Source organism: Dicentrarchus labrax, unplaced genomic scaffold (genome assembly GCF_905237075.1).
Source record: "Dicentrarchus labrax unplaced genomic scaffold, dlabrax2021, whole genome shotgun sequence".
In the NCBI taxonomy this organism is placed as follows: Eukaryota; Metazoa; Chordata; class Actinopteri; family Moronidae; genus Dicentrarchus; species Dicentrarchus labrax.
In genome coordinates this window covers 2,553,944-2,573,977 of record NW_026136708.1, presented here as the reverse complement: position 1 = coordinate 2,573,977, position 20,034 = coordinate 2,553,944, and the positions used below count along the sequence as shown (strand labels likewise).

Here is a 20,034-nt window from a genome sequence, read left to right as displayed (position 1 = left end):
GCTGCAGCAATAAATATTTCATTTTATTTTCTTTACCTTCTTCTTTATCATTCCCAACTATTTCTTCTAGTAGATTTCACAAATAAAATGACAAATTGTATTATTATACTGAAGATGCAATTTTAAAAAGGGAACATGGGATTTGACCTCTGATCCTCTAAACAGGCTGTCTGTCTGTCTGACTGTCAGACAAAAAGCATTCCTGCAGCATTCTAGTAAAGCTCTTAATCTTTGTCCTTAGATGAAGAAGAAAAGTCATCTTTAGATCTGTTGGTCTTTTGCACCACCTAGTGTTCGTTTCGGCACCTTGTAGTTGCCAAAACGGTTGGGTCTCTGTAAATAATGTTATAAAGAGTTCGGTCTAGACCTGCTCTATTTGAAAAGTGTCCTGAGATAACTTCTGTTATGAATTGGCCCTATACAAATAAAACTGAATTGAATTGAATTGAATAGTTGCCAAATGTGTAGGGTGCAGATTAGAAGCACATACTGTATGCTAACACTTGTGTCCATATTCCATGGGAAATACATGACCTCTTCAACACTGCATTGTCTACATTTTCCCAGGATGGAAATCAGTTCATATGAGTGTCACATGCAGAGGGCTTGAGGAATTAATGTATGAAGATACAGCATGTGTGACTATTTGTTCAACTCTTCTGACTTCCCCCTCCAGAAAGGTCACAGGTCAGGTTCAGCTACACAGACAGAGTCAGAGTTGTTCAATGAAATTTCATCAAAGTGAATGCTTGCAGATACAGGGCTTGAATGTCCCTTTTGCTCAGTAATTCTCAAACTGTGGGGCAGACCCCCTGGTGGGGCATAGGGCCACTGCAGGGGGGGGGATGACCAGGGGTGAAATATGGTGTGAAACTAAGTTGAAGGAATATAATTATGCAGGTAAAATAAGCAAACAACAATTTGTTGACATAAGAGAAAGTATTTTATGATTTTGCAGACAGGGCTCACTTAGCATTCCTTAAGTCTTAAGTCTCTGTCGTGCACATGTGCACATGTTAGAAATCCAGTTCCATCTTTCTCCTGGAGAAATCCAGCTGGCAAAATCAGGCTCCTCTATTATAGGAACTGGGTCTCTTATTTGACACAATGTTTAAGACCGCAGGTTATTTTCAGCTTTCTGCAGGTTACTTCAGTGCATGTAAAATCTTTGTATGAGAGCTGTAAAGACAGACATGAACATGAGAGTGGAGACCCCTCCTGTCAGCTCCTACAACATTTTTTCACTGACAAACACTAGACAATAACTAAATAAAAACTCATTTATGATGACAAAATCTTTTTTTCAACTAATAAAAACTAACTATTTTAGGGAGGGACGAGTTGGTAAGAGATCCAGTCAGAACTTAACTATTTTTGGTCCTTCGGGGATGATTTCACCACAGGTTTTCTAAAATATTGAAATGCATGTTACAGTGTTTTTAAGCATTTTTGAGTGACCCTCACAGGCACCAGTAAGGTCAGTGTTGATGACCTGTGACCTTAATGTGTCATGCCTTTGTCTCCCCTTTTTCTGAGCCCAGCCAGAATCATAATAACATCCCTTATTTTTTCCTCTCCCTGTCTCCTCTGGTTACAGGCTTCCTGAGGGACAGACTGGGCAGCTACGATGTAGCCTTCTACCTGGCAGGCATTCCACCGATCATCGGAGGAGCTGTGCTGTGTCTGATACCGTGGGTGGAGGCCAGGCGCAAGAGGAGGGAGAAAGAGGCGGCCCTGAACCGAGACCAGGAAGTCAGCCAGAAGATGATAGAGCATGAGAAGGCTCAGGAAGACGCACAACGCAAAATTGGAGAGTCCGTCCTCTAAGAACCCCGCTGAAACAGACTAAAAGAGAGACACACAGGGTCAGACTGAGACTGCTGAGATACACAATCTGTGTTTATAGCCAAGATTGTAAAAGTCTGCCTTCTGTGGGAGAATGTCGGAAAATGCCAAAGCGATGAAACATATCAGATAGAGACGTGAATGTGATCCTGAAGAACTATGCATTAGATTGTTCAATTAGAGAAAACTTGAAGTTTCAAATGAAAATGGTTTCTCCATTTTCATTTGCACATTTCATTTGCACATTTTGTATTTGGAGATGAGACAAGGGAACGAAGGCATGCTGCGCTTACTATAAACGCAGTGTGAAAGCTGCTCATTCAGTCTTTAGCCAGTGTCTCCACCAAAACCAACACTTTCAGATGGCATTCTTAAGGGAAAGGTGAACTTATTCTTTACAATCCGTCTTCAACACTACCATATGTTTTTAGATGTAGGAATATGGCATAAAAAGAACATGTTGGATTATAGAAGAAATATATGGGAATTTAACTTGATTTAGCCTCAATCAGTATCTCTGCTTTGCGTAAGAGCAAACCCAACTGGTCTGCTAAAGATGTCTCCTTAACCCTGCCATCTTTATTGTCTCCAGCATCCCATTAGACAGGGGTCTTAGAGCATAGCAAAATTGTAAATACTGGGGGTAATCTGTTGATAGTAATCTAAAGGGACAGGAGCTATCTCTTCAGAGGAATGTTCTGAGAGATTTAGTGTTAGTCATGAAGCTCTGGGATCAGCTGTGAAGGTGCCCAGACACTTCACGGGAAGCGGCTTTAAAAGTACAATGATTTTACATTCAGACATGCAGCTCGGTCCCCCCAGGCTGGATCAAGTCTCATCTTTTGTACAACTGACTCAACCCAAGGTAGGATTACCAACCTGGCAAGGCAGGGCCACAGACCCCAATCCAGGTTTACCATGTTGCATTAAGATTGTGGTTATACTGTATGCACCACTAAAGCACAGTATGAACTGAAGTGATAGCCACCTTAGGGATTACTGGGGTCCCATTGTGTGTAGGGGATCCGAGGTGAAATCCACATTTAAGGCATTTATTATTGAAGTTTATATTGTGCTGACATGGTGTATATCCCTAAAAAAGTGCTTAATTAAATGACCACAAACTAATTAAGTAGTACAAACAAAATATTCATGCAGAGAGGCTGTTTGTAATTGAACCGTGTGTCTGAGAAACCTCGACAGGGTTCAACAACAACGGCAACGTTATTATTACAGTGATAACTTTAAAGGAATAGTTTGACTTTCTAGGACACACGCTTATTCACAATTAGACAATCGACCCCACTCTCATATCTACCCCCTTAAATGACAGCCAGTTAGCTTAGCACTAAGAGTGGAAACTGCTAGGCTATTATATTAGACTTCCAGCACCTCTAAAGCTCACTAATTAACACTAAAATTGTATAATCCATAGAAAATAATTAACATAAAAGCCACAAATTGTGGTATTATGGAGGGATTATGTGTCCGACTTCCTGGAGTCTTGTAAGCATGTTTCCCAAAATGTCAAATTATTCCTCTAAACTCTTAGCCAGCACAAGTACAACCTAAATATTGATTCATAAGGAACATATTAACATTGTGTTTGTGTACATGTCTAATAATTGAATATAGTATTGACATTAAGCAGTATTTCTTTTAAAACAACCAGTGGCGACACATGTTTTTTAAAAGTTGATATTTTTTCTATGTAATTTGGTCCAGTATTTTCCGTATATACTTTGATTGTGCAACATAAAGTTACTTGGTCGGGCCTCTGGTTAAAGTGTAAAGAAGCTCATATGCTTCCTAGTATAGACAAGAAAATGAAGTTTGCCCAGTAGCCGACGCGGTCCGGGTCATACAGTCACTGTGTCAGCAACTAGAGATGGGACGATATTATCGCGTGTCGCGTATAATTGTGAATATAGACACAAGTGACTTGAAAAAGCTGTCTAGCTCACTAATGTACAGTCCGATATTGATTTCTTGATTTATTTTGAATTGCCACAAGGGGGAGCTCACATCTTTCCGCCCATTATAAGGCTCGGTTTCCCAGATGTGTGGAAATACTATGGATTCCAAATTAAGAACGACTGGGAGATGAGGTTTCTTATTTGTGATGCGATATAAGTATAAGTAGATTATAAGTAATTCCAGTATGTTTTAGTGCCATTTAAAAAAATTTAATTACATTTTGATGATTATCGGGATAATATCAGGAATTATTTTGCCCAGGATAATCGTGACATTTTCATATCGTCCCATGCCTATCAACAACCTGCTTGGATGAATGACCTCTCAAAAGGACCAAAAAATAAATAAAATACTGGTGCATATGGAGTTCTTCACCACACACATTTACCTACAGTATCTAGTCTCCGCTATTTGAAATGGAACTGAGGACACGAGTTTGACTGATCATTGACTATGTGACCGTTAGTCGAGTTCAGTCAGGCTAATAATTAACTGTGTACCCAGTTCACTGACCTTCAGTAGGAAGGTGTTTGTTTTATGTTTTCATATTGTATTTATTTTGTTGTTTTTGTGGAGAATGTCGTGCTGTAATTGACGGGCGTTTGCCCAGATCCTTGATTTAATTTACTGACGACCAAAATGTGCTGAAATGAAAAATGGCTGAAAGTGAATTCACCCTGTTTTCTTGCTGTCATATACGTCTCCCTGAAACCTACAGGTAGTGTCAGCAAACCATCTGTTAGGAAGTGACTCATCAATCCGTCACTGTTGGAAAACTCAGAGACCTTTTGGATAAAACATTGAGTTCCTGTGGGTCAATGATGTTTCCTCTGCAGACCTGTGACACTGTCTACCTCAGATGTTGTAAAAGTGTAGAGCTCTTCCCATCCCTGGTCCTCCTCAGAGCAGTGTGACTACAGAAAATAAAATGATCTAGCTGTCCAAGCTTTGCTCTTTAATGAAGTGCTTGCTGCTCACAACCAGAAATGCCTTAACGTTGACAGCGTTTACAACTCTTTTCCTCTCTGAATATATATTTTTTAAAGACGTGCATGGCTGTTTATAGCAGTTTATTTCAAGACTGTTTTTATCTTTCCCGTTGTAGTGCTAGTAACCAATGACAGCCTGAGGAATTTCATGCCAAAGAAATGAATTTGTACCTCTGAATTCTGATTGTAAACCTCTTTGCCATACACACATTTACATGTTTTGTTATGATTAATCATCATTTTTATTTACTAATGTATATCATACTGCTTCTTAGAATGATCTGTAGCATCCAAAGAGACATTTTGAAAAAGTAAAAAAAAATTGCATGATTTATTTCTTTTCAGTAATGACTTTAGACCAAATCTTTGACACAAATTGTCTTATTAAATAGCTTTTTCCTATTTCCTATGCCAGCTGCTGGCAAACAGGAGTTTTATTGCATTTTATTGCTAATTTGCTGTTATTATTTTGGCTCGCCCTCATCTAATCCAACTGGCTTTATCAGAATATCCGTATGTGTGCATTTTGTTTTCGCTGCAAGTACAGATAAAGATTTACTTCGTTAAAGCTTTGCATCTTTGCTACTTTCATCCCTTTTATACATCATTTATGTCTTAATTTCTCTTCACTTGTTGCTTAGTTTTGTTTGTCTATTCTCATGAGTTAAACAAAATGTTTTCTACTAAAATATGACTTCTCCTGTGTGCTGCAGGATGTGTGGTGAACTACAGTATATGCAATGTAATATTATGTAAAGACAATCAGATTTCGACATTTTCAAGACAGTAAAAAAAGAAAGATGTTAAAATTTTCTGTGACTTTCTCCTAATTTATCTTTCCGTGTCTGTCATCACTGAGCTCCGTCCTTTCATTTATTTGACGCACGAGCTGTCAGCAACATACGAGATATTTTACAACCAAACGTGAAATATTTCTCTGCCATTTTGTCCCAGTCTCTCACCAATGAATGACTGCTTATGTAGAATCTCTTGACCTATATTTGGCAGATTAAGAGACTTATGTCCCCTCAGTTTAGGCTTTCTTAGGAATCCCTCCCATGCTTTGTACCCAGTTCTCTACCACTCACATACTTTGTCAGGTTTTCTAGTGTCATGGTTGCCTGTACTTCTGAAGGAAGCAGGATTTATCAGCAGTCTGGAAGGAAGTGCTGCCTGGGTGGCTTCATTTGGGGAACAAATATTCTCAATATGTGACAGGCCAGGGGGTAATGAATGTCCTATGTATGGATATCCATGGTTCCTTGAAGGGGGGCATCTACAGGGTTGCCACCAATTATAATATGCTTGACTAGAAAATACATTTCCTGCAGAAAAGCTCAAATGTGAAACTGGCAGAAGCTCAACTGCACCACCTTAAGCAGTGGTTCCCAACCTAGGGGCCAGGACCCCCACTAAGGGTCATCAAAGCTTCACGGGGGTCGTGAGTCCTTCTTGATGTTAAAGCATGCAGGAAAACTTTAAAAATATACACAGTAGGTCTATATCTCATTGTGCTGCAATAAAAAAGTATGCAGTTATAACAAGCAAAGAGCTAATAGAAGATATGTCGGAGAGAAGAAAACAATGACTTTGTCCTAAAAGAAGCCAAAGAAGTCTGTATGATTGTTTAAACCTGTTGAAATACCTAATACAGACATAACTGTATAAAACGTTCCTAAAATATCAGGAAAACTGATCTCTGATGTAATATTCACAAGAAATAAACTGTTAAAATTCATCCAAATCAATAATTTAACACAAACTTCCTGCAGTTATTGTGTTAAATGTTTACAGTTTATCAGCTGTTCTCTACTGTTACTGTTATGCATTAATAAATAATGTAAAATATAAATAAAATATGTAATTTAGTAAGGGGTCATCAGTTTAGTCAATGATAGAAAATGGCTCATTAAAGAAAAATGGTTGGGAACCGCTGAACTAAACTTCAGAATAATATATAACCTATTGAAATCTTATTTGCCAGGCCCATCTTTCTAATGGCCTGCCAGTCAAAACATCAGCCGTCTCATAACTGTCAGTGTGTGGCTCAGTAACGGTCTGTGGCCGGCACAGTGCGGCTCTGCTGCTCACATTTAGCTAGATAGACAGCTTGATAGCAGCAGAGCTGATGGAATGATTTACGATTTTAAATTCAGTACAAATAAGTAATAATTATTGCATTAATAAAGTAAGGAAATATATTCAGATGTGTTTTGTTTTATTTGCTGTATTGCCAATCTTTCTCAGCTAGTGCTATGTGGGGCCTTGGCATGGAGAAGTTTGGGATCCCCTGGTGTAGTAATTAAATCTCTTGAGTTGAGGTGTCATCTGCAGTAAGTTATAAAAGGATGTAAGTATGAGCTGAGGGGAAGATGTTCAGGGACATTATTTATTTTAAGCTGAATTAAAAATGTTCAATTATTTCAAATTAGAGTTACCCAGAAGTGACTTCTGACATTTAATGATGTCACTTCACGATTTATAAAAAATACTTGCAGTCAGTCATTGAGAAAAAGGACTCAAGAAAGAAGAAAAAGGGAGAAAGTATTTTTACTCAAATACTGTATAATAAGTATAAGTATTTCCCCTTTATGCTACTTTATCACTAAAGTATACTTAATTTCAGAGGGAAATATTGTAGTATTTATTTCAATTGTTATTATTTCTCACTTATCAATACTCATTTCTTGTATTTAGACATACAGCCTATGATAGACATGATATAATATAATCCACTATAATGTTCCACTAATAAAGTAAAGTTGTGAATGTAGAACTAGTAATGGACTCTTTTTTTATTTAATTTGTCATTTCCATTTACAAGCATGTTTTTTTTAATAAGTACTTGATATGAAAATATATATACGTAATTCAAATATATATGTCGTTATTCCACATCATGACCTCATATCATCACGATGACATAAGCATTTTTTGTTCTGTTTTGTTTACCAAAACTGAAATCCTTTAAATGAGGACAGATAGATCCGCCACTTGTGACGCAGATGAGATGTTTGATTTACTGTCAATGGTTGTGAGCCTTCTGCACCATTGTTCTCCTAACACTAGAGGCCGCCATTTCTTGTCAATGCTAACCTGGCTGCTTCCGGTAGCCTTGGACGCGTCAGCTGATTCAGAGAGTAAAGAGGAATGAGGAGGTCTTACTCTGCTCTGAGTTCAGGGTACTGAAAACCGATATAAATGAAGTGAGCGTGTCCCCTGTGTCATTAATGGTGGGTTTATAGCACAGGGACATTACATGCTTAAATATGTATGAAAGTTATCTGTATAATACATTATATTATCAAATGTCCTGCACTTTGTTTCGATTGCAATCATCACGTGAACCCTTAATATAAAGTAATCTACTACTTCTGTATTTGACGACCTGGGAATGTGAACGTGTGTATTAGAAATAAATAAAATGGGCAATGGAGATTAACAATTAAATATTTTTAATAGTTCTTAAGTAACTTCTGTTATTAGATGCAGTGCTGAAAAAGAAAAGAAAAGAATTAAGTTTAAAATGACAATTTACAAATATTTTTTTTATTTCTTTAGGGCCAGAGCCATTAAGATATAATTATTATTATTATTATTATTATTATTATTATTATTATAATATTGTAACTCAATGGACTGGTCAGGGCTAGTGGTGAAGATCTCACAATGCTGATGAGATACAGGAAATACTAAACAAAAGCTCTGTAACTAAATCCACATAGATCTGCGGTAGATAGAAAAGAAACAGCCCAACAAACAAGGAGCAAGTAAAGCCTGCTCCAGTTAATGTATGACTGATTCATTCATAAATATACATTAATATTCATATGCTTCTGCCAACCTTGAGGAAAGAGATATGGGAAGGTGGGTCGCTTTTTATACACCGAGTGAACGTCTTCGTGAATAGACGATCTTCGCAAACGTCCAGCAGCCATACATTCACTGTTGGCATATGGAGGGATTCCGCGGCTGCAGCAGAGGTTCCCCGCTGTCACTCTCTCAGCCAGCAGCTGTTTGGATGATGACTGACTTCGTCCTATAGATTGAACCCAGAGAAACCTTCAAACAGGAAGCGCGGACGCGGCAAGAAGCCAACCAAAGCACTAGCAGTTGACAGTCGCTGTTTACTCCCCCTTCATTAATATTGTGACAGCTCGACACCGCCGGCTGCAGTCGTAGTAATCAACCGACAGGTATGTCTTCGTCCGCCGCACGGGACACCGTCGTTAAAAAGAAGCACGTTCGTTTCGCCAGCATGGAGGACGACGACGACAACGACGACCAGGAGGAGGACACCTTGTTTGACAAGAGGAAGGACACCGGGAGAGGGCTGAAGAGTGCGCTGAAGGCGGTGAAGAGGACGACGAAAGCGGGATGCGGCGACCGGGTGGAAGTGGTCGGCGGAGGAAGGGGCGGATCTGGAGCGTGCGGGCGCTGGATGGTCACCCTCGCGCTCTGTGCATCCTTCCTGGGCTTGGTAAACGTAGCTGTGGACGGGAGCCACAAACTGTGTGCTTATTAAAATGCTCCATGGAAATGCTTCTTTGAGCTTCTCCAGGCCTTCTCCTCATTACCTAGAATTTGAGTGGGGTTTAATATCCCTTATGACAACCATAGAGCTACAGAAGTAGCTAACGTAGTTAGTTACTAGTAGTTAGTACATTTATTTAGCTAGGTAGCTAAGGTTATTCTAATGTTATCAGGTAACTTGGCTAGCATAACAAACACCTGTTTCACTCGTGAGCTAACTAGTTTATCATTTGGGGAAATGAGGAAAGCAAGCAGAACATTACAAGATATTGTCACAAACTCTTCAGTGGAAATTATTCATTATATTATCAAATTTTAAATTTTAACCTCTGTAAACATTTCTGACTTTGTCTTCACTGTAAATATACAGTTTCATTTGATCTGCACTGTAGAGACCACAACCTGTAGGTTAGTTCTGTTGGGCCCATGTGAGCAGCATTATGACCCATGTGGATTATAGAGCTGCAACGATTACTTGATTAAGCGATTAATTGTCAACTATTAAACTAATCACCATCTATGTTGATAATTGATTAATCATTATGTCATTAGTCATTTTGTAAGAAGAAAATACCCAAATTCTCTTATTCTGGCTTCTTAAATGTAATAATGATCCTCTATGACAGTAATCTGAGTATCTTTGAGTTCTGGACAAAACCAGACATTTGAGGACATGACCTTGGGCATTGATGTACACCAATCAACATTTTTCACAATTTTCAGACATTGTATGGAGCAAAAAACTAATGGATTAAAAAGATATAGGTTTATCAATTATGAAAACAGTTGCTAGTTGCAGCCCTAGGGGATTACCCCTGTCCACTCTGTCACTAGTTTTTAGAACAGTACAGTGACCAAAGATATAAATGCAAAAGCTGCTCAGTGTTACCTTTTATCACTGAGGTTACTACTCCCAAAGAGTCAAGCTCTCAGTCAACAATAGGCCAGTTGTAGTTTGCAGGCAGTCAGACATCCAGTGAAGGGAACGATGCAGTATCCTGCACGGACAGGATTTACATAGTTGTTAAACTTGCTCTTCAGCCACGTTATCCGCATCAGATTACTGAAATCTATCAGCATACACTTCTGAAACGTTAACGTTCCTCCATTGGAACTGAAGAAACTAAAACACACACAGGCTTTGTTATTTCAGCAACAGCCAGGTTCACTTTCACTCAGTACAAAACATGGACATAAAGAAATGTGGTCTTTTGAGAGAGAGTTTCACCCTAAAACGCTTTATCATTGTTATAGGCACTGCTATTGTTTCTGCAGTATGAAACAACAATAAAATAGATATGATTTCCAACATGCAGAACAAGCAGTCACACACAGTAACTCACTCTGTCATCTGATCTGTTCTTTTTCTAGGGGATGAGTATCTCTGTGCTCGGCCCCACATTTGAGGACCTGGCTGTGAATGTGAAGAAGAACATCAGCAACATTTCTTACATCTTCGTCGGCCGCTCTGCGGGCTACATCGGCGGTTCGCTCGTAGGAGGGATTCTCTTCGACTGCATGAACCCCCACCTCCTGCTAGGTAACTCTGCACCACATGCAGCTGTTGTAGAAGTTGGCGTGTAGCTGCAAATGGTTGATTTTCAGTTAAAAACTTTACTGGCTCTCTTTTGGGACAAAGATGTCAGATTTTCAGGCTGTGGTTGTAATAATAAAAGGGGGGCTAAGATGATGGATTGTCTTTTGTTGTTGGTGGGGGGGTCCTGTGACAGCTGTTTCTTCTGATTCACCTATCCTACTAAAATAAAACAATTTTCTCTGTGATGATCTTAACTTCCAGGGTTTTCTATGCTGGTCACAGCGTTTGGAATGTGTGCTATCCCTTTCTGTAAGCAGGCTCTGCTCCTCACTGGACTCATGTCCAGCATTGGGATGTCTATGGGTGTCCTGGATACAGGTAAGACAACACTTAATCCATGAGCAAATAGTAGAAGGTCTGCCTTTCCCGGTGTGAAAACAAATAGCTAGTGGTTCAGTATTTAATAAAGATTTACAAATGCAGCCTTGCGGGCATTCATTTGTTACTTCCATTTGCATTACAGTTGTTCTCCATTGGTTTGGCTCATTTCTTGAAACAGAAATTACATTCTCAAAACAACATGGACAAACCTGCAAACCACTTGGCAATTGTTCACAACAGAATTGTATCTCTCATTGATTTCATCACATTGCAAATGTCTTAGTACATCTTTGCAAATGATTAAGTACAGTTAGCCTACAGTTAGCACAGTTAGCCTACATTTCCAAGTGAATAGATCCTGTTGATCTAAACTGATTGATTGATTCTCAGTCTAATGGTTGTTCTCTCCAAAACATGTCAGCATCATTTCATTCTATAAGTCATCACATGCAAATAGTCTGTTCAATTGTCAAAATGAGTCAACATAATCATATCAACATAATACCATGAAAACCATATACTGTATTTATTTACAGCACTGTAGGCTACATATACTTTTGTTTTTGTTGATGTGTTTATATAACAGTATATTATGCTTTATACATTTTCTTTTTATTCTGATATGGAGGTTACTTTATGTGTGTGAATACAGTTTTTCTCAATTGTTTACACACAAATACTGGTACTTGAGACACAATGACCACAACATGTGGAGATATAGCAGTTGATGCTTTTCATGGCTGGATTCGCCATGCTAGGTGATATTTCCCCCGCTGCTTGGCCAGGGAAAACATTGCTTGTGATGTGGATGAGGTGCTGTGGCCAGACTGAAACAGAAGAGAGGATGCAGCATAGTTTATTTTACTGTAACTGTATCCAGTAAATTCTTCTGTTTTGTATGTAGACCACTGTATGTGTAACTTTGTGTTGGTCGGGATGTACACTGTGTACATTGTTTTTGTGGGAAAAATAAAATGTATTTGTTACCTTGTATTTGTGTGTTCTGAGTATAAAAACAATATTCTTAAATATTTTACAACACACTTATGTATGTACTGTCTGTAGTAAGTGTAACACTGAACAAATAAAGGCCTAAGTCATTATGATGAATGGAGAAGAAGTGTTTTCCATTCATCATAGTGTTTTACATTGAGCACATCAGTGTTCAACTGGTTCTTATAAATGTCTATTCATATGATGGTTTGTGTGTGTCATTTGAAAATAAAATAAGAAGAAATAACATTGTTTTATATGTAAAGTTTCCTTTTGCAGGATAATTGAGGGGTTTTGCCCATTGTGTGTGTGTGTTTATTAATTTGTGTGTAGAGTTCTGAGATTATGAGGCATGCTTTCGGAAAATGTGTGTAAACAATCGAGAAAAACTGTAAAAATGGCTACCTTTCCTTGGCAGTGGGAGTGCAATGTGTGATGTCAAACCTTTAGAGGCTACTCCTACCCAAAAATGCTGTTTTTTTATTTTTATTTTTTCAGTTTTATACACAATTATATTCTGTTAGCTAGACAAAAAAAGTAACCATTGTGAATGAAGGACTGGGCTAAGACTGAGAGGTGGACATGAGGGACATGGTCCTCTGCCATGGTAACAAAACATCTAAACATTTTGACTTGCAGTGCTTACACAATGCCAAAGGGCCAATGCAAATGAGAAAGGATCTTTTGCCTTTTGGTGGCACTGACTATTTATATGGGAAAGGAATTTAGTTTTGAAGCATGAGTGAACAGTTTTGGGAGAGATATGAGCTTTTGCAAGTGAACTGTGGTGTTGTGCTGAACTGTAAGACTGTTTTGCCAAATGATCTTAGAGTTTTGAGAATGTAATTTCTGTTTCGAGAAATGAGCCAAACCAATGGAGAAAAACTAACCACAGACAGACAGACAGACAGACAGACCATCATCAAAGGTGTTCTCACATATTTTGCCTGATTAGAGCTGTTTTGTTTAATTGATATATTCAGAACTTTCCTGATAGTTTTGTTGCACCTGTTAGATAACAGACAGACATGTCTTAGCAGGAAAACCCCAGGTGTAATTGATAACTGCAAAACCGACTGCATTCCATTTAGATAAGCCAGTCTCAGGGTCCTGGTATCGCACATGCTGGCTCGCTGTTTCCTGCTTGTGAAAAAGGGTTAGAGTAGTAGATTTGAGTTTGTTCACCTCAGCAAACTTTCCTGTAATTCGATCTACTGCTCCCATTCATTGTCATTTATTGTTATAGACCTAAAGTGATTCTTATGTTCTCCAATTGTAAAAATGTGTAGCCATCTTTGTATCAGTTGACACATGTATCACTTCGGTTTACCTGTACTCTTTATAGGCACAAAAATGTCTTACCTGTCTCATCAGGGCAGGTGCTTAGGAGTGGAATGAGTATCCAAAAGTAGATAGCTTGATACATTCCTGCACACTGTCCAACTTGCAATTCAAACATTTATTTGTCTGATGAAAGTATCGAGTACCGAAACGTTGCAGATAAATGTTTGAATTGCAAGTTGGACAGTGTGCAGGAATGTATCCTTTTTACCTGTACTCTTAAAGACCTAATACACAAAAAGACTAATACTGAAAACCTAATAAAAGTGTAGCCATTTCACACATAATAAATAAAAAAAAGTTTTAATAATGGTCAGTCCAGGCGGGCAGTGTGGCTAAGCTAACTAGCGAACAGCAGCAACATGTGGCAGCAGTTACTTTACTGTCCATCAGGAAAGTCTGTATATCACCAATAGTGAAGGAGGAGCAGCCAGAGGACATCAGAGGGAAGACCAGAAAACATTTTCTCCATAAAATATGATCCAGTTTCACCAAACTCAGTGACTGCTGTGTGTTACCAACATGCTCTGACCCGAAACCAAATGTTACATCCTGCAAGAACAAGTGTACGAGGTGCAGAGTGGGAATGACAGAGTCAACATTCACCCTCTTACAACTCAGTAGAGCATCAACATGCTTTTGGAGCTGTTACTTTATGGTAGAAAGGTAGTTACTTTTTATGTCCCATTGGACATTATCCTGTTGATTGAAAAAAAAAAAAAAAAGCTCATACATGATAAATGTTAATGGTTTATTCTAGTATCATAACGTTCTCCTGTCTCCGTCAGGTGGAAATGTCCTCATACTGAACACATGGGGTGAGCAGGCGGGCCCTCACATGCAGGCTCTGCACTTCAGCTTCGCGGCCGGGGCCTTCGTGTCTCCGATCATAGCCAAGCTGCTGTTTGGGCCCGACGGGAACAGCAGCACAGGAACCACACCCACCAACTCTACACCTCCTGTCACCACAGAGCAGATCACCAAAGCCCCGGACGCTAACGCAATCCTCCACTGGGTCCACAGCAAGAGCAGCACCCTCAAATCCATGTGGGCCTACGTTGTGATCGGCTCTTTTGTCTTCCTCATCTCCTTCCTCTTCTTCATCCTCTACTCTCGCAGCAGCATTTCACGGGACAAAGCCCGCACGCCTTCAGGGAAGCCCCTGGTGGCCAAACATCACATGGCTCTTGTTGTCCTGCTCTTCTTCTTCTTCTTCGCCTATGTAGGTGCCGAAGTAGCATACGGCTCCTTCATCTACATCTTCGCCAAGGATCACGCTCACATGGATCAGTCCCAGGCAGCTGGACTCAACTCATTGTTCTGGGCCACATTTGCCGCCTGCAGGGGGTTGGCCATCTTCTTTGCGGCCTGCATGTACCCGGGTACCATGATCCTGCTCAGCCTGGTGGGCTCCACCGTGTCCTCTCTGCTCCTCTGCCTCTTCAGCAAGAAGAACGTAGCCCTGTGGATTTGCACCGGTCTGTACGGTGCATCAATGGCCACCACCTTCCCCAGCGGTATCTCCTGGGTGGAGCAGTACACCACGGTGACGGGCCACACGGCAGCGGCCTTTGTGGTTGGCGCAGCGCTGGGTGAGATGGTGCTGCCTGCTCTGGTAGGCTTCCTGCTGGGGAAGTTCCAGGACCAACCCCTGCTCATGTACCTGGCGCTCATCACCTCCACCTTCACCTCCATCCTCTTCCCGGTCATGTACAAGCTGGCTTCGGCCCCCAGCGGCCAGAGCAGGAAGCCCCGCGCCAGGGGCCGGCCTGACGCAGATGACAGCGAGTACCGCCAGGCACTGCTGGACTCGGGAGCTAACGAGGAGGAGGAGGAAGAGGAGGATCAGGACAACGAGGCCGATCAGTGGAACGATGCAGACTTTGAGGTCATTGAGATGGACGACACAGCGAGTCTCGTCAGTTCACCCAGCAAGGCTTCCTCTCCTCCTGACATCCCCGGCCTAACAGGAAGCTCTGCTGCCTCTAACAGCCAGGGGACAGAGCCTGCAGCTGGAGACTCTTTCTCAGACACCATCTCCCTGGTGGGAGACTCCCCCAGACGCAAACTACTGCTCTCTCTGGACAGAGAGAAGAGAGACTGAGAACTCCTGTGATTTCTAAGTGCTCCCTAAACTCTAATAGAGCCGTGCCTCTACATGTCTGTGCTCGTTTGTCTGTCCAGAACCTGAAAACCCCAATATTTATGAACACTTCTGATGATTTACTGTGCAGTGAATGCAACACTGACGACTGACCGAAACCTGTGCAGCTTGTAAACCAGTATGTGGACTCAAAGTTTGGATTTTGCACAGACTCATCAGCATCTTTTAAAGCTCCTCCTGAATGATGAAGGACCGGTAGGGGTCGACACGTTTCATCTGTAAATGTGTAGATCTGAATATTTGATTTGGAGTAGTCTTTTTACGACGGGTTGCCTTCCTGACCCAACCCTCCCCATTTATCTGGGCTTGGGCAGTTAGGAATGGACTGGTTTGTCCATCAGCAGTGGCTCAGGGCCAAACTGGACTTCAGTATCTCGCTGAAGGACACTTGGACAACATGTGAACTGGAGGTGAAAACCGACGACCCTCTCTTCCACCTGAGCCACCCCCCGCCTAAGATTATACATTGATTCTCTACAGGGGGTCTGTTGGCCTGCCCCCCTCCAGTGCTCATGGTAAGCTAGAGAACAGGGCTGGTAGAATCCTGTGCCTTGCTTGAGGACACATGATCTGAGTGGATGCTCCACTCTGCTGCCAAATGCTGAAGTTTTAAAACTAATTTAATTTTGCACTACTGCAGTGATGATAGTTGTAAGATTTGAATGGAGCTATTTTTTTGTTGAACTTGAAATTGTAAATATGAGATTTGTGATGTACTGTAATGTGTCCTGTGACTTGCAGTTCTCTAAATCACACGTGTTGTCTGTGAGTCATTGACAGGAGCCGTTTTAATACATTGACTTTTTATTATATCAATCTCAAACCTCCACCCACAGCGATGTCCATTAAAAACAAACAAAAACAACACCTCCTTCATTATTATTTTTTACATTTATACAAATACACAGGTCCTGTGTACGGCTGTATGGAGAATAGAAGATTCAATCTTGACGCGCTTTGATGACATTTTTTGCACTGAAAATCGGAAACGTACACAAATCCATATATGCACAAACAATAGACTCTTTTTGACATAAATTAATATCAAAATACGGTATTGCAACAGTCCCAGATTCTAAAAACTGAAATGGTTTCCAGTCCCACACTATAGAGTGTGAAGTGTCAAATCTGCCAAAGTGGACATCAATACAATCAATGTTAAAAGGAACATGTCATTCTCTAACAGAATGCATAAAAACATTTGATTGCATTCATGGCCGGAGCTTTCATTTTTTTAATGCTAATGCACAGTGAGATTATAGATGGAGCTATACAGGAACTATTTACAGAAAGACTGCAGTTGATATAAAAATGAAGAAAAGTCAATTAGTGGTTTGAATGTAGTTTGTCTTGAGATTTGAAAGGAAGTTCCTTTCAGTGACTTCAAACTGCTACAGCGCACATGAGACAATTCCTCCTGGATTGGACTGCACTCAGTTCCATGACAGGCAGTCTGTCGCTGTGTCACCAAAAACATCAGCTTTACTCAGCCCATAGCAGCTACTGGAGATGGCAGCAAACAAACATGAAGACAAACACAAGCTTGAGGGAGGGAGGGAGGGAGGGAGGGAGGGAGGGACGCTCCTCACAGGAGGCTCAAACCAGAGTCTGCACACGCAGAGAAATACTTAACAGTTACAAGACAAATGAAAACCCAACAGGGTTCAATCAAAGCACCATTTAAACTATTACAACTGAATGGACAATGAAACACTGGGGGTGGGAGGGGGCAGCAATTAGCACCAAATCAGTGGAGAGCTCCGGGGTTCAGGAACCAATCAGAACTGCTCCAGCAGCTGTCGGAGGTACGGCGCCTTGGAGAGCTGTCTGGTGACCCGAGACAGCTTGTAGAGGACGGGACAGTCCAGAGACACACAGGGCACGTGCCGCTCTGCACAGCCGCTACAGTTCCTACAGATCTGGACACACACACACAAACACAAACACAAACACACAAACACACACTATCATTAAATGACCCAATATGGATATTTAATTTTGTATTCAATGCATAACAGTAGAGAACAGCTGATAAACTGTACAATGAACCCAAACAGTGAACACAATAACTGCCAAGTGCTATAAGATTATTTCCTGTGAATATTACATCAGAGATATTCTTTATACTTTTTACTGTCTCCGGCCTTACAACCCCCTCTGAGGTTTTAGAGACTTCTAGTGGAGGTCAGGACTCCAGGTTAGAAACCAAAGCTTTAGAAAAGAGTCTGAAAGATGTGAAAAGTATTTGATCTATGTTTCCCTACCCTTCCAGCTCAGAGTGAAACCACTGGTTTAATGGTGCTTTATCTATATGACATCTGAACCAACCCATAGCGACTGGGTCAAGGTCTGGTTTGATTATCAGATTTGGTCTTTATAGTTACAAGAAGGAAATGATTGCCAAACAGGGACAGTGAATGTGGGTATATACAGTTTAGTATAGACATTTGCCATATATAACATAACTATTGATATCACTAAATGCATGTGTTTTTGTTATGAGGAGAATAAAAAGGTTTGTGAACTGAAAACAAGATAAACATGACAACTATGCGAGCCAGCAGTCTCTCACCTTCAGCAGCTGGTCTTGCTGACTCTCCCACTGTCTCATGTCCTGGTAGAGTGTAACCGCGACTCGCTGGGGCTCGGCGCGGCACCGTGAGCACACGCCCAGCTGGGTCAGCTCGTCGCACACGGGGCAGTGAAGCGTGGTGAAGTACTGGGAAATGGTTCCCTTCCTCCCCCCTTCCTCTCCACCCATCGCCGAGGAGCAGGACGCCTTCTGGATCTGTGTGCAGAGACAAGAGAAATCATACATGAAAACTCTTTGAAGGGCTGACAATCCCCCAATGTATTTCATTGTCCTACAACATTGTCAGGATTATGTAGAAGATAACCGCAGCCTTATGACTGAAAAGTTGGATTAAATTGTAAAACACGGGAGGAAGAAAGGAGGGGAGGAAAAGAGATGGACTGACATTTTACAGTTACATCCAGTTTTGCAAATGGCATGATGTGAAAAATATAAAAATATTTCTTCATAATCCTGTCGTAGTTGATCCTCTGGGATACATATGGTGACTCTGGGTATTAATTAAGTGTCATGGTTCAGTTCTGGAGCCAGTGCTGAAACCTGTCTGACTTGGAGCCAGCTATGGTCATACAGTTGAGATGTGGCAGTGTCATGGACCATATGTGGCTACCCGATCCGGACCACCTGTGGGCTGTGACTGGGATGGACCAGTTTTGCTATGTGGGGGCGTAGCTGCTTCATTCACACAATGCTGTATGGTCATTCATCATTTGAAACTCTGCTTTCAGCTCCACCAGCAGGTGGCGTGTGTGCTCTGTGAGACTAGAAGCTGACTTCAGTGTTGATACAAAGACAGAGGCAGCAGCCCGCAGTTTGATGAATCTCATTCGATCCTCAGCAGGAAGCAAGGGAGAGATTTTCTCTTCCTCCTTTGTTCTCTCTCCACTAAATGCACTGAGTGAAACCTTTTATTTTGACAGGAACCAGTGCTCTCTCTATTGTGTTCAACAGTAAGCTGGTCAGTTATCAGTCAAACATATGGTTATGGTTATTAATCAGTCATTTATGCTCCTTTTGCCTACTTTTATTCTGAAGGTTTTCATGGGGGTGCTACGTAAATTATCACCCTCAGTCATCTGCAGAGTTGAGATAAAACCATAATGGCTGCTCATTTCCGGTCATGAAATGGAAACTCCTCTCAGTCTCACCCGGGGGAGCTCCTGGTACCAGCTGAACACGTCCACTCCGATCAGCTGGAACATGCGCGCCAGTGGCGGCAGGATCTGCTTGGTGATGTAATAGGTGGCGTTGAGGCGGAGACTCGGGTCCTGCAGCACCTCCATGGGCCGCCGCACCAGCTGAATGAGGGGCACACCAGGCATTCCATATACAACCACGTAGGGCACCCGCTCACCCACGCGCGGCTCCAGACGACGGTCGTACGCCATCATCCTCCTGAGAGGAAAGAAAACACAAAACGTTCATCCTAAGTGTTGGAGCTCAGAGCTTTTAGTTTGACCTCTTCTAGTGGAAATGACTGTAAAACCTGTCCAATCATTCACACCAGAAATCCACAAACAACTCACCTGATAAATACATAACATAAACTGTACTAGTGTTCATGAATGAGGCTCAATATTTCCCTCTAAAATTTTTTTTTTTTCTCACACATTAAGAGCTGGGTTGCCTAGCAACAGACTCAGGTACTGTACATTGAGGTTAGTGCAGCCAGACAATGAGC

General features: G+C 41.2%; 3 protein-coding genes across 4 annotated transcripts in view; 2 read left to right on the top strand and 1 right to left on the bottom strand.

Annotated features, from left to right (window-relative positions):
• Positions 1 to 5,623, top strand: part of slc16a10 (solute carrier family 16 member 10) — a 42,002-nt gene extending 36,379 nt beyond the window's left edge. Inside the window, exon 6 of the mRNA XM_051409923.1 lies at positions 1,598 to 5,623. Coding sequence (XP_051265883.1) covers positions 1,598 to 1,827 — 230 coding nt within the window. The 3' untranslated portion in view covers positions 1,828 to 5,623. The remainder of the gene's footprint in view (positions 1 to 1,597) is intronic.
• Positions 5,624 to 8,740: 3,117 nt separating this feature from the next.
• On the top strand, positions 8,741 to 16,625 carry mfsd4b (major facilitator superfamily domain containing 4B). Its single transcript, XM_051409906.1, has 4 exons — positions 8,741 to 9,291; positions 10,716 to 10,884; positions 11,143 to 11,259; positions 14,385 to 16,625. Exons 1-4 carry the CDS (start codon positions 9,010 to 9,012, stop codon positions 15,698 to 15,700), a joined length of 1,884 nt encoding a protein of 627 aa, XP_051265866.1. The 5' UTR covers positions 8,741 to 9,009; the 3' UTR covers positions 15,701 to 16,625.
• The window catches only part of rev3l (REV3 like, DNA directed polymerase zeta catalytic subunit), a 79,442-nt gene continuing 75,954 nt past the window's right edge, over positions 16,547 to 20,034 (bottom strand). For both annotated transcript variants that reach the window (XM_051409858.1, XM_051409859.1), the window contains exons 30-32: positions 19,502 to 19,748; positions 18,333 to 18,548; positions 16,547 to 17,679 (exon numbers count right to left, since the gene is read on the bottom strand). In XM_051409858.1, the coding sequence (XP_051265818.1) occupies positions 17,539 to 17,679; positions 18,333 to 18,548; positions 19,502 to 19,748 (604 nt within the window). In that variant the 3' untranslated portion in view covers positions 16,547 to 17,538. The remainder of the gene's footprint in view (positions 17,680 to 18,332; positions 18,549 to 19,501; positions 19,749 to 20,034) is intronic.